Here is a 13,266-nt window from a genome sequence, read left to right as displayed (position 1 = left end):
CCTTTACACTTGGAGCGGAATTTGACTCTAGTCTACTCTACTGCAGTCATGGCAGATGTGTTGGATCATGTAGGCCTAGACACTTTTTTTTCATTTGGGTTAAATTTTAAGGACAATTGGGAATTTCTTTATCAGCAGGTTCTGGTTTTTGGTGACATGGTTAGTGGGACCCCTAGATATCCTCACACTGAGGCAATCAATCATGCGTTTTGTAGTTGTGCAATATATTCCACCTTACAGGAAACCTGACAAAACCTTCCATTTACACTTGAAACTTTATATCACCATACAGGTAAAAACAATGATATAAAATCAAGAAAATGTCCCATAATGCAATTTGTGTATGCTAATTAGATTCCTATGAGCTTTTCAAGTACAGAAAATGTGTGACATTGCAATGCCTATTTTGAAGTCGATTGAAAGATTGAACTCGCAGTAGCCTTTAGGCCTAGGCTTATTTTCTTCCATGAAGATCTCATTTCAAAATCATGAAAGTTAGTAGGCCTACAACTGCCCCCCTCCCCTTAAAACGTTCCTTTACAGACCAATGATTTGTATATTTATCGTCAATGTGCAATATTACTGGAACACGATTAGGCTATCTTCTCTTGATATCACCGAAGTTTTCCTATCACCTGAGACTGGGTGCATGATGGGTGGAGATGCTTATGAATGTTGAATGTGGCATATGTGCCTTGCTTGTTTGGGCCTGTATGCATATACAAATACGTAAAATAAAATCAAAATATTGATTTACAAAAACACAGTTACCGAATTGTGATTATTCAATACACTATTTTCACTCACAGTGTAACGTTTCCCAGTAGAATATGATGGTACAGATACTAAAAATATGTCTAAATGTCTTATTTTAGGGCTTATGTAGCGAACCTGCCTAGATGGCTATGCTTCAACGCTAAGGTGTGGGTGCATAGCAGGTATTTAGGGATTCATGTTTAAGATCGTTTGCATGTTTTGTTGCAAGAATTTATATTCTCACCCAGGTTGTATGCACCAAATTAATATACGTTTTTTGTTGTTGTCCGTTTCTGTGCAAACGCAACGTTATGTTTAGTGGATACACCTAGCGATAGCCTACACTTGAAGTACAATTCGTTTTGGAAGAAAAGTTTTAAAATGTAATTTGTCCATACGTCTTGAATATAACTATCCATAAAGGCATGTTTTATTTGTTGCATTCATGCATTGACAAAAAGGGTTTTCGATTTTGAAAATCGAAATGACCTAAGACATCAAATTTTCTCAACTTTTTTAAATGTATGCAGATTTCGATCATATTTTATTAGTCTAACAGTTCAATATTGACCTCCTAGACTTACAGATTTAAACTAATGTAGACGTAAATGCATTGATGAAATGTCAATATTCCCTCTATCCCGACAAAGCGAAAATATATATCGGTTATTATTTTCCATCTTCAATTGGGTTCTTTATGTTTTTTTCCTCCTTCACACATGGGAACTGTTTCAACCTCACTTGGCATTCTCACATTGTATCCATGCATCGCTTCCCAACAATGAGCCAGCGAGCCGTTCAACTGGAAGAGAGACGGGAGGGAGAAAGAAGTTGAACAAAGTTGCGCTAGATCATTGCAGAGTTCCCCTGTTCCATGCATTCAGGACTGACAATGGTTTCGGACAGATTCAGTGGTCTCACTCTCGGTAGCACGATCGCATTACAACGCTAAAAAGCAGTGTGAACTTTTTCAAACTAAGATTGTGGAAAGTCCTTTTTATGGATGAAATATATTAGTTGTATTGTCTTTAGCCGCAGTTGCTAATAATAATAATAATAATAATAATAATAATAGGCCTAATAATAATAATAATAATTTATTTATATATAAAAAAATATATATATATATATATATATATGTAATGATAATAATGTGTATTTTTTTACATACTCAATATGTTGAATGAGTCTCCACAGAGGCCCTGTTTCTCTGTCCCTCTAGACGTGATTTGAATAACAAACTGCGTGGAGGAGAATTACTAAATAGCAGCACATCTCTGGAACAACAAAACAACAACTCCGTCTCATAACGATATTTCACAAATGTGGTCAAATCGTTTGGGCTATTTCGACAGTGCAGAAGGCAAACATGACACGCATGTTTTATTACTCCGTGCCCATGGGCTATGCAATGTCCGTCTCAAGATCCAATTTAGCAGTATAAATGATAATTTTCCAAACATTTGCCTCATATTCCTTGAATCATAGAGAGCAGTGTAAAATTGCATTATCAGAATGCTCGGGTATTTGTGTCACCGCTTTAAATGTTACACATAAACGATTCTAAACTATTCAATATTTACCTAAGCTGAATATAGATGACTTTACGTATCTGAAATTGTATATATTGGCCCTTTGAAAAATAAATTCTTCAATTTAAAAAGCCTATTTCAAATAAAAACGATGATGTCCTCTTAAGGGACATTGCATCGAACACTTCAATTCCTGGAGGGATCAGCAAAGAAAAACATAATTATGCTATTTAGCCGGCTGATGTGTTGCAATCACTGGGCCAGGCAGCACACATACTCTGGGAGATTAAAATAGAAGCCCCAGTCGCTCGCCCGTGTGACTCGGAATAGAGGACATTAGGGCTAAGGGAATTATATAAAGCCCAGGGGAGACTTCAACTCGAGTGCGGAAAGTAAACTATAGAGATTAATGAAAGGCAGTAAACAAGAGCAAGCTGGCCCACTTCACTAGTTCATTATTACTGTTATTATTATTATTATTATTACTTGAGATTATTCAAAATTATTAAACGTAGGCCTATTTCAATATTTTTCCAATAGAATTAATCAAGACAAAGATTGAGTTGGTTAGAAATAGAAACAGGAATATATATGAAATGTTGGGAGTAATTCCATGAAGCTATGAGCTAATGTACTCCCGTGTTGATCAACTGATTATAATGATATTAGAAACACTAAAGGTTCACTACTGATCATAAAACAAAACTAAATTGGCAGCTGATAAAACAAATATTACTAGCAGTAATAATATAATAATAATTCGATAATAATGAACAGATTTGTTTTCAAAACATTTCCCAATATCTGTGCCAAATCAAGACACCATTTGTCTCATCTTACAAATCAGCCTTTATCAAAATTTCAAAGATTAGGCCACATTAACGTTTTTTTCTCTCTCAAAAATCCACCACGGTATTGTATTTTCGGAAAAGAAATGGTTTGTCCCATGTTAATACATTGTAATATTCAGGTTTTCCCACTTGGCAGTATTGTTATAGTAAACATGTAATAACTGTGACCATTTCAAATTCTCTCTCTCTCTCTCTCTCTCTCTCTCTCTCTCTCTTCCTCTGCCTTCCAGTCTTTGGTCCATTTTAACTAGGCCATTCGATCAGGGACGGCTTTCCGTGACGGATTAAGAATGAGACCCCTGAAATTAGGAGCAAGTGTGACACCTACCTGCGGAAGTGGGAAGGAAGAGATTGAGCCTTGAGGACAGTGAGAGGCTCGGTTATTGACAAAACCGATTAAACCCTGGAAACTATGTGGCCTTTACTGTGTGCATGGCATGCTAGTCTTGCTATCCTCCTTCTGTCCAAACCTAACCATGAGTGTTTCACATCCAACGCGTCATTAAGGAGGCTCCAACATTAATGATATAACTGGCCAGTGTGCTCTGAAGCCATAAATGCATGGTTGCGTCCTTTTAACAGCTTTGCCACGCCTTGGAAATAGTAATAAGCTCTAAATTTGGCATAAAATCGAACTCATTACTGGAGTTCGCCACCTGATTGCTTTGCTTATAACACGTTGCGGTTGAAAAGTAATTGGGTTAAACGACTGGGCCTCCAGTTATGCCGTTGTTATCATATTCACCTTCATAAGTATCCTCCGACTGCACATGTAGAAAGGAATAGGAAACATAGAGCCAGAAATATACATATATTCAGTAAACTCTTGCCAATATCTTTGGCCAAACCCCACCAAAATGTAAATATTTGGGTAGACCTAAAAGGCTCTAGGCCTATCTGTTTTTCACTCAAGAATTTGAGAAATTTCGACATGTTCTCATGTTGTATAAAGTTGAAGTGCTCTTTTTGTATCGAAAATGTAATTGATACACCTGTCACGGGGTAAAAGAACACAATCCCATCGATAAATACCTCTTTCATTTTCCATAATGTGTTTCTCTTTCAAGCCCTTCTGACACATTTTATAATAACAGTTGCCTCCCCCCCTCTCCCGCTCCCCCAGAATAATCGCTGCACACGTGTATTTTTTTTCTCATAATTTACTTCAAAGATAGTGTATTGTCCATTTTAAATACAAAAATGCTACATTAAATATACATATTAGTCTTTAATACAAATAGACTCAGGCGGCTGCAGCGATGAAGACCATTCTTGTTACATCTTTAGGATTAACCATTCAGAAACTAAGATTTGAAGATAAGCATTTACTCGGAAAATAACTGTTCTCAGAATTTTCCTTTATCATTATTATTTTTCTTCTTTTTTGTAATGCAACCACAAATAATAAATAAAAGTCCGATGGATTTTTGAAAGGGATCAAGGTATTAAATGTTTGACATACCTTTCTTTAGTTCATAAGGGGAGTCTTTACAAAGATCTACCTGCGTTTGGCCTCTGCCTTTCTGGCTTTCTCTTACCAAAGCTTCTGCTCTATTTAACACAGTCTGGTTTAATCCATTGAAATGTGCGGTGGAGCCCGTGCCCGAGCCGTGATTGCTGTGACTGTGAAGATGTCCAAAGCTGCCATAGTTCGTGTAGCCCGGGTAAAAAGGGGACGTGTAGTAGATAGGCCTGGATAGGACTGTGCTGTTTGGGAGAGGGCACTGTGGGGAGGACCGTGATGGTGACGCTGCATTGGTGGTGATCACTGTGCTGTGACCCATCCCATGGCCCTGCGGCCCGTCGCTGCTGCTCTTACACCTGTCTGAGGACGTTGCGATCTCAGCCAGGGACCAGAGTTTGGGTTTAGGGGCTGATGGGGAGGAGTGAATAACAGACGTCACGTTGCTGTTTACCGTGCCCGGCGCATGGCCCATTTCTGACGGCTTGTCTTGCGCAACGATCTCGGTTCCTCCCCGAGGCATGGCGGATGGAGACGAGGTGGTGGGTTTAGCAGACTCGGGCAGTAACTCTGTCCGATCCCCCTGGTCTTTTAATTCCGAGTCGCTCAGAAGGGGATCCGTTTCTTTGCCATGATTCTCCTCTTTAAATCTGTCGCACACTATGTCCCCCGAGTTCAGCAATTTATGATCTGCGGTGAGAGAGAAACAAGAGTTAAGTTACTGTGAAAAAGATGTATAACATTGACATAAGATACAGATAGGCTACCAATATGTTATAGGCGCCTAATTCATGCACTCATGCGTTCATATTTGTGCATATGCTAATTACCATAATAATAGGCCTAGTTATCATAATAAGTAGGCTAATAAATAATAGGCCTGCAAACAACTAGGCATACAGCTACTGAAAACCGTGATATTAATGATTGTGTTTTAATCGTAATAATTATCATTAGGCGATACACAGCCCAGTCCACCAGCTGCAGCCCGCCTTATTATGCAGTTAAAGATAAATCGAATGCTAAACACTTTACGTCACCAGCAATTTTCAGCACATGATAAGTCAAATGAGGGGAGTTCAAGGTGATTATTATTTAAAGCAATTGTCCCATTATAAATAATATACCACCATTAACCAGCAATTCATTATGCGCCCTGAGTGGAAACGACTGCGATAAAAAATTTATGATTTTTCTACAGACCTGACTCTGTGTCTGTCGAGTCTCCCTTGTCTGTCGGTTTGCTAGGCTCGTCGTCGTCATTCTTTTCCAGATCGATGTTCTCGTCTTCCTCCTCGTCCTCGCTCCGGTTTCGGGGAGTCCAGGTCATCTTGTTCTCCTTCTTTAGCCTCCTCCTGGCGTTGGCGAACCAGGTGGAAACTTGGGTGAGGGTCATTTTGGTGATGATGGCCAGCATGATCTTCTCCCCCTTGGTGGGGTAGGGGTTCTTACGGTGCTCGTTCAACCAGGCTTTGAGAGTGGCGGTGGCATCCCGGGTCGCGTTTTTTCGGTATGCCGGGTCACCGTAGGGGTATGAACCCAGGGGAGCAGCGTAAGGGTGATATCCTATAGACCCAGCCATGCCCGTCGTGTGGTCATAGGGAGAACTCTGAAAACAAAGCAGTCGAAAAGAAAATGCTTTTCAGATAATTGTCAACGACTCATAACAATTAAAACATTACAAAATAAGTTTCAAACAATAACAAGGCACCATAAAAACACGAACAAACACACACACACCACACACACACACACACACACACACACACACACACACACACACACACACACACACACACACACACACACACACACACACACACACACACACACACCTCTGACGTTTAGGTTGGTTACAATAAATCAAGCATCAGATGCGTCACCAATGCACTTTTTACATTTTACACAGATGGACATTGTTCTCAACTTTATTTTTCTTTGTGCGTTTTTGTATTCAAGATGCGCCTGTCTTGCTGACTCTGTAGCCACTACAAAGTAATCTATGCGTAGTGAAAGCAACCTCATTTACAAATTAGATTAAGCATTAACATCATGCGTAACAGGCCTACCATGTTTTCTCTTTTCATAATTTTACCAAGACAGGATTTTACTATCATTATTTCCCACTATTCTTCAGCTGGCCTACATACCTCGTTTAATTTGCTTATAACTGCGTGCTCAACTCACTTTCAGATTTAGAACATGTTAAATATTAGGATCTGTGTTCCCAAGTTAACGAACATTTATTTGGTCAATGCCCATAAAAACAACCGAGTAGCCCTAAATAAACGAGTTTGTAATTTTTCATAGACTAATTAAGACCTTATCCAACAAATAACTATAGAATATAATATGTGTTCTACCGAGGTTGGGAGCTTGCTGTTTGTTATTGTATGCAAACTGCTTCAACACAACGACCTATTTCATTGATCATTATTTACAGAAAAATTGCATTTATCCAAAGAACAATAACATGCTAATTAGGCTAATTAGTTATTTTGCATGTTCGTCTTCGCATCAAAATGGATGGGCCTATTTACAACTAACTTACCCAAATGTAAAAGAGTCATCAGCAAAATACAGACACACGCTAAACCAGAAATACATTTGCCTCATTTGCACCGTGCTAAAATTCTACACATAGGACTACCAACAATACAATTTAAGATTTTCCACATTTCTTTCCACTCGGCAATTTCGAGTCTATGCTCTCTCACTCACCACGTATGAAGCGAATGTGGCGGCCGCTCCTGCCTCCGCACTGTACGGGAGATGGGAGTTGTACCCGGGCGAAGCGCTGGTGAACGCGGTAGTTCCGGCATAGGGAGCAAAAGCAGAGCCAGATGAGGATCTACCAAGTTCTTCGGTCCTGGGTCCCGATATAACGCTGGTGCTGTACGCCGGGCATGAATACAGCGCCAACGAAGCGGATGGCTGGTACAAGTAGCCCTGAGGATACGCCATGGTGAAAGCCCCGAAAGTAAGCCACTTACTTGCGCACTTTTCCTCTTTATTTTCTCATGCACTGTCCGATTTCAGTCATAGGAGTCTCGTATCAACAGACCGATGTCTGTTCCCCTCTAAATGATTGTGGTAAAAAGCAAAAATATAAACAAATACATAGACTTAGATATAGATTTTTAGTCGCTGATAGTCAGCTACAACTGACTGTTGTGTTTGCTTGCTACGCTCTATTTTTCCTATCTCTCTTTCACTTGCTCACTCTGTCTCATGCAGTGCAGAAGAAGTTTTTTGCCTTCGGATGGGGGCTTTGCTTGGGAAAATGTCCTGCCAAGATGCTAAGTTGGAAATTGAGGATTCTGACGCCTACTACGTTCTTCACGCTCCTCCTATCGGGGTGTAGTCATCGAAGGAAAAGGCAAGCTTATGCTGGGTTAATACCACAGCCCTGCCTATCTCTCTCTCTCTCTCCATGTTTTCTTTTTTCTCCACGCTTTCCCTCCTCCCTCTCTCCCTCTCTTTCTTTCACTAACAATCCCTCTCCCGCTATTTCTCAAATTTTTTTCTCTAACAAGACTCGGTGCTGTAGGACTCCAGTGCACCAGCCCCTGGATGGCGATATCATGCGAGCCAGTAGATCAACTCCAACTTTCTTCTTATTCTAAATACACGAAGCCGTCACTTTCACACTTGATCAATAACAAATGGGCTGTTGTCTGTCAGAAAGAGCTTTTCAGATACTGAAGGGAAAAAAGCGCTCCATGTTCTGCATGCTGCTCTTCTTTTTTCCATGGTTTATGGTTTATTGTTTCTTTTGAGCGCAAAACGTGTATTTTTGAATAGATGCCTCGTAACAGCCTAACTGACTGTCGGTGAGTTAAAATCCGCAACGGGAGCTAAAAAGGGGCGACGGTTGTTGATTTTGATTTATTTTGTGCATATAGACATTCTTACGCCAGACGCATTTTGTGTTGTTAGGGTAAGACATGGCAAGAGCATGCATAAATGATGGCGTGAATAATACACAGTATAATATAAATATAACCTTTATCACAAACAATTTAGGTTTGGCTGTTTGTGTAAACTTTTTTTTTTTTTCTTAACCAGCAATTTGTAATATTAGCTGAAATCTAGGAAGCATTCCACTCAACTGTGGGATAAGCAACTCTTAACGTGTGACAGCTGTTAACTGAAGCGGCTGCTAAATAGTTTTCTCCATAGATCCAGGAATAAACCAGTCACATACACTCACTCGCTCTCTCTCACCCCGAAAGTCATAAAAGCCCCAAGCGAGGGTAGATTAGTACCATATGAACTACAGCAAATCCGCTATGACCACTGGATGTAATCTCCTTTGATGCCACCAGATACGTTTCTCTGCAGAAATATGGAGAGTCACGATTTATTTAATATATTGCGCTTATCGGCCATTATGGATATCCAGATTTTTCATTCCAGCACAATGGCTTTTTACGCACCTGTGCCATATATTAATAACTCCTGAATTATTTATTACATTATCATCAATATAATGACAGGCCAATATTAATAGGCCTAATGATAATATTTATACTCTGATAATAAATTACCTATTCATAATTAGTTAGGCTATACTATTATAATAGTATTGATATTATGATAATATTGCACGATTTATTTTTAAACTTGTAATAGTTTTATATTTAGAAAATACATTTTAGACTCATATTTTAACCACAATAAAGGTGTAATAATGCATATCCAGATATATATATATACAGACATCCACAGGCCTTATAGTCACAGTGCTGATTGTTTCTGGCTTTATAGTTCAAATCTCCGATAAACCGAAAGGGATCGCTGTAGGCGCTGCTAAAAAGTGTGTGCATAGTGTCACGTGTTCATACGCTTTGAAACCCTCTGGAGAGCAGCAGAGAGTGATGACGCTGGTACAGTGAGCCAATGCAGAGTTGGGGAAAGGCAAGAAAGATACATACATGAAGAGAGAATAATGATGATGACAACGGTACTAGAAGATCTACTTTTACAACCACCCGCAGTGCTATGATAGCCAAACTAATTATTGTTACCCCAACAGTTTTTATTCCTCATGTTCTTGCAGCAACATCTATGACAACACACGTATATAAGGTTCAGGATACTAATGTTGATATTGTTTATACTAGACCTACTACATCTATTTTTGAAGAAAAAGTAGAGGTCTAGAAATAATGATATCCTACTCTACTGATGATGATCAGTATAATACTATTAGGCCTACTACTAATAATAGTACTAGTATTATTGATAATATGTTGCCATTAATAAACTGAAAACAAAGTCAAAATATTTTATTTAGTGGTAGGCCTATGTCAATGTATTTCCATTTTTAGCAGGGCTACAATAGATATTTGTGACTCGCTGCCATAAAGGTATTTGCTACTGTTGCTTATACATGTTTTTTAAATATAGACTACATCTATTAGACTATAATTGATTTCGTATAATATACAAATGAATCAATAATAATCTAAGTAAACACCTATCTCAAGTGCAATTGTACTTTTCCCATTGAAGTTGTCATGAGTGCCCGCAATGGTTTAAGCCACATTCATTGCATTATTGGCCAATTATATTTACTGTTCTTCAATGAGGGACGTAATGAATGGCCAATGCTCAGTCACTCATCTCTGAATAGAATACCGGTTACCAGGGATACCGAGAGAGGAGAGAGGTATTTTGAATGACGTCAATATGCATTGATACTCTATTATCGACAATAATGACTTCCCCGGGACCATACGCGCATGATAAGAGGTCTATTCTGAAGTAGGACGAGGAGGTGCTCGTGCTGAGGAAAAGGTAGGAAACGGATCATTTTCCTTTACAGAAATATACCCTAGCTGAAGTTGAGTGCACTCTCGCTTATTTAATTGGTTATAATATTATAATAGAGCATAATCAAATACATGGGATGAAATAGTTTTCAAGTTTAAGCTACTGTCTGCATGTTATAAATATATCATGCCACTTTGAAGCTGTGTATTTACCTATTATATATGTATTTCAAATCAACTGTATATTCTACTTATATTTAAATATATTAAACGTCATAGTTGTCAAAACATACGTTTGATAAGATATAGAAAAAACGGACAATAAATTGACATATCCTATGACAGGCTCCAGCATGAGCTTTACGCACACTCTGCTGGGCATCATTGACTAGAAGCTATTCCAGGTGTCTTACACTTGTTAGACTTTTGTATACATGTGAAAAAGCAGTACAATTCAGACAGCTTCTGTAGGACTAGTCCACACAGGTCGAGAAACCAGTAAGAGCAGAAGAGAGAACCCAGCGGTGGAGCAAACCAAACATGCATATGAAGGATGAAGCATCACAGTGAAAATGCCTGAGGGAGCAGGCGTAATCTAATTTGGATTTAGAGACTATTATTAGAAAGCATTAACTATTGTACTAGACTAATTGCCTCTCGCGTTCATAGAGATGATGGTTAAGTTTAATTAAGTTGGTTAACGCCAAGCGCTTGACAGATTCCTTCGTTGCACAAGGTCAGGTATGCTGTGCTCTCTAGAAAGCAGTGGTTAGTTGGTACCTACAGGAGGGAAACCCGCTTCAAGTATTCATAAGAATTTGAGCCCTTCTAAATCTGTGTCCTAAACCGATTAGTTGACACCAACTTTTCTTTGTTGTATTAGCTGTGGGCTTTTGCCACTTGGAAGCCAATTGAAATTCAAAACAGTTTCGCTCCCAATGCTTTGGGGAGATCTGCTGCAAATAATGGATGCTATTTATTTTTGACCTTGCATTTTTTTTAAATGAAATGATTAAACATACGTGCACTGCGTCCCTCAACTGAACAACTGCACTGAATTTGCGGATCCTATTGCTGACAATAGCAATTCATTTGTAGGTGGCGCAACATTATTGTGGCTATAAAACCTACTAACTAGTTGTAAAAGTATTAGTGATTGAATCATCACTACTGCTATTTATCTGGTGTCATAAGATGTTTTGGGGATATTTCATGTAATATTATTCTAAATGTGCATGATTTTGTTATTATCGAAGTTACCAATATGAAAATATTAAAAACCAAGATAATACACATTGTGCTGTTTGTGTATTTTGTTGTTGGTTCATTTATTATTTAACGTATGCACCCATTTACCTATGCAGTCATATCCAAGTATTTCTCTTCTTTATAACTTAACTTCCATTTTGTAATGTGGTCAGAAGTCAGCAGTGTGTACGGCCATCTTTGTTGTGTGATGTCATGCTGCTATCCAGTTTTACTAGAGATGCCTACAGATGGTGGCATGGAGTTCACATCAGACTGATATTCAGGTCACACTCCTTTTACTTCAAATGTGAACCTAACTATATTACCAAGCCCGAACATAAGCCTACATTTGAAACAAACATGTAAATTACAAAACAGAAATTCCCCTATTCAAGACATTAGGTTCTTTGTTTTTGTATGTATTGTTCAGAAAATATTTTGTAATTACATGCAATCGTTTGAAATAACTAGTTTAATAACATACTTATTGCTATAGTATACACCAGGGCAACATTTCAACATATTTGGTCCCCTTGATATTTTTCTTTTCTAGGTCACTTCTGTCTGTGTCTGTCTGCCAATCTGAATTAAGATGAATGGGGCTAGAATGAGTCCACTCCTCTTTCTCTGGAGCCTGTCCTCCCCTCTGCTCCCCTCTACCCCAGGCTGAATGGAAGGGGCTGGGGTTAGCTAAGTGTTGAAATGATGACCCTATTATCACCATGATGAGAAGCCGTTCAGAAATCAGAGATATCAGGCAAAGATTGGGCCCTTCCACCCTTTCTTCTCTCTCTCTCTCTCTCTCTCTCTCTCTCTCTCTCTCTCTCTCTCTCTCTCTCTCTCTCTCTCTCTCTGTCTCCCTTCTCTCTCTCCCTTCTCTCTCTCTCTTTCCATCTCTCTCTCTCTCTCTCTCTCTCTCTCTCTTGCATCCCACTGCCAACTGTGCAGATTATTATTGATTTGCTCGAGACGGATTGCAGGAAGCAGACATTGATTTTTCAATGTCTTATCAAAAAATATATTTACAGTTGTATCCAGCTTTTCTATGGGTCACCACGTCCCGTCCCATCCCACCCCACTCTGTTTTCTCTCAAAAGGGTTAATACACCCTATTCCATGACAAGACAAATTACCTGTAATTTTATTTTAGAAATGAGTCAATAGCTCTAGTGACTAAATGAATATTGATTGGGCATAATGAAGCCTGAGTAAAGTGAAAACGAGCTCTTTGAGGCAGGCACCTCCCCGTTCAGCACCTAGCTAACCTCAGCCTGACTGCATGGGCTCTGCTCTGTGGTTAACCCACGCCACCACTGTTATTATGCTATTATGTGCACTGTGGGAGAAATAATGCACATTTTATGCACATTATAGACTTATGATGATCCGCTTACCAGTTGTGTTGTTAGCCTAAAGATCACAGATGGTCCATGCTCATAAAGTGTACTGTATTCATCCCCCATTTCTACACCTCTCACTGGTCTAGGTAAACTGATTCAGGATCAGAGGGAATGTCTGTCTGTTGTCTTAGCAGATTTAAGAAAACAACTATTATGGAGGACTTGTTATGATAAAGCTATAGGTTCCATGTGGTTGCCGTTTCATATGCATATATATGACAACTCCTTTGAAGCTGTTGA

The 13,266-nt window shown here is 39.0% G+C and overlaps 1 protein-coding gene across 1 annotated transcript; it reads right to left on the bottom strand.

Annotated features, from left to right (window-relative positions):
* Positions 1-4,352: 4,352 nt before the first annotated feature.
* Positions 4,353-8,066, bottom strand: LOC123730797 (Iroquois homeobox protein 5a). Its single transcript, XM_045708768.2, has 3 exons — positions 7,323-8,066; positions 5,805-6,210; positions 4,353-5,291 (listed from the first exon to the last, which is right to left on the bottom strand). The coding sequence occupies exons 1-3, from the start codon at positions 7,563-7,565 to the stop codon at positions 4,585-4,587; spliced, it is 1,356 nt and encodes a 451-aa protein (XP_045564724.1). The 5' UTR covers positions 7,566-8,066; the 3' UTR covers positions 4,353-4,584.
* Between the last annotated feature and the right edge of the window lie 5,200 nt (positions 8,067-13,266).

The sequence above is a fragment of the Salmo salar genome, chromosome 26 (assembly GCF_965601325.2).
Source record: "Salmo salar chromosome 26, fSalSal1, whole genome shotgun sequence".
Lineage (NCBI taxonomy): Eukaryota > Metazoa > Chordata > Actinopteri > Salmoniformes > Salmonidae > Salmo > Salmo salar.
This window is presented reverse-complemented; position numbering and strand designations above follow the sequence as displayed.

Bases quoted from the DNA above. Each gene is read 5' to 3' on its own strand.
- LOC123730797 (XM_045708768.2), bottom strand. From the start codon at position 7,565: ATGGCGTATCCTCAGGGCTACTTGTACCAGCCATCCGCTTCGTTGGCG. The intron at 6,211-7,322 runs GTGAGTGAGAGA...CTTTGTTTTCAG, and splicing joins CCACATTCGCTTCATACGTG to AGTTCTCCCTATGACCACAC. The intron at 5,292-5,804 runs GTCTGTAGAAAA...CTCTCACCGCAG, and splicing joins CTCGACAGACACAGAGTCAG to ATCATAAATTGCTGAACTCG.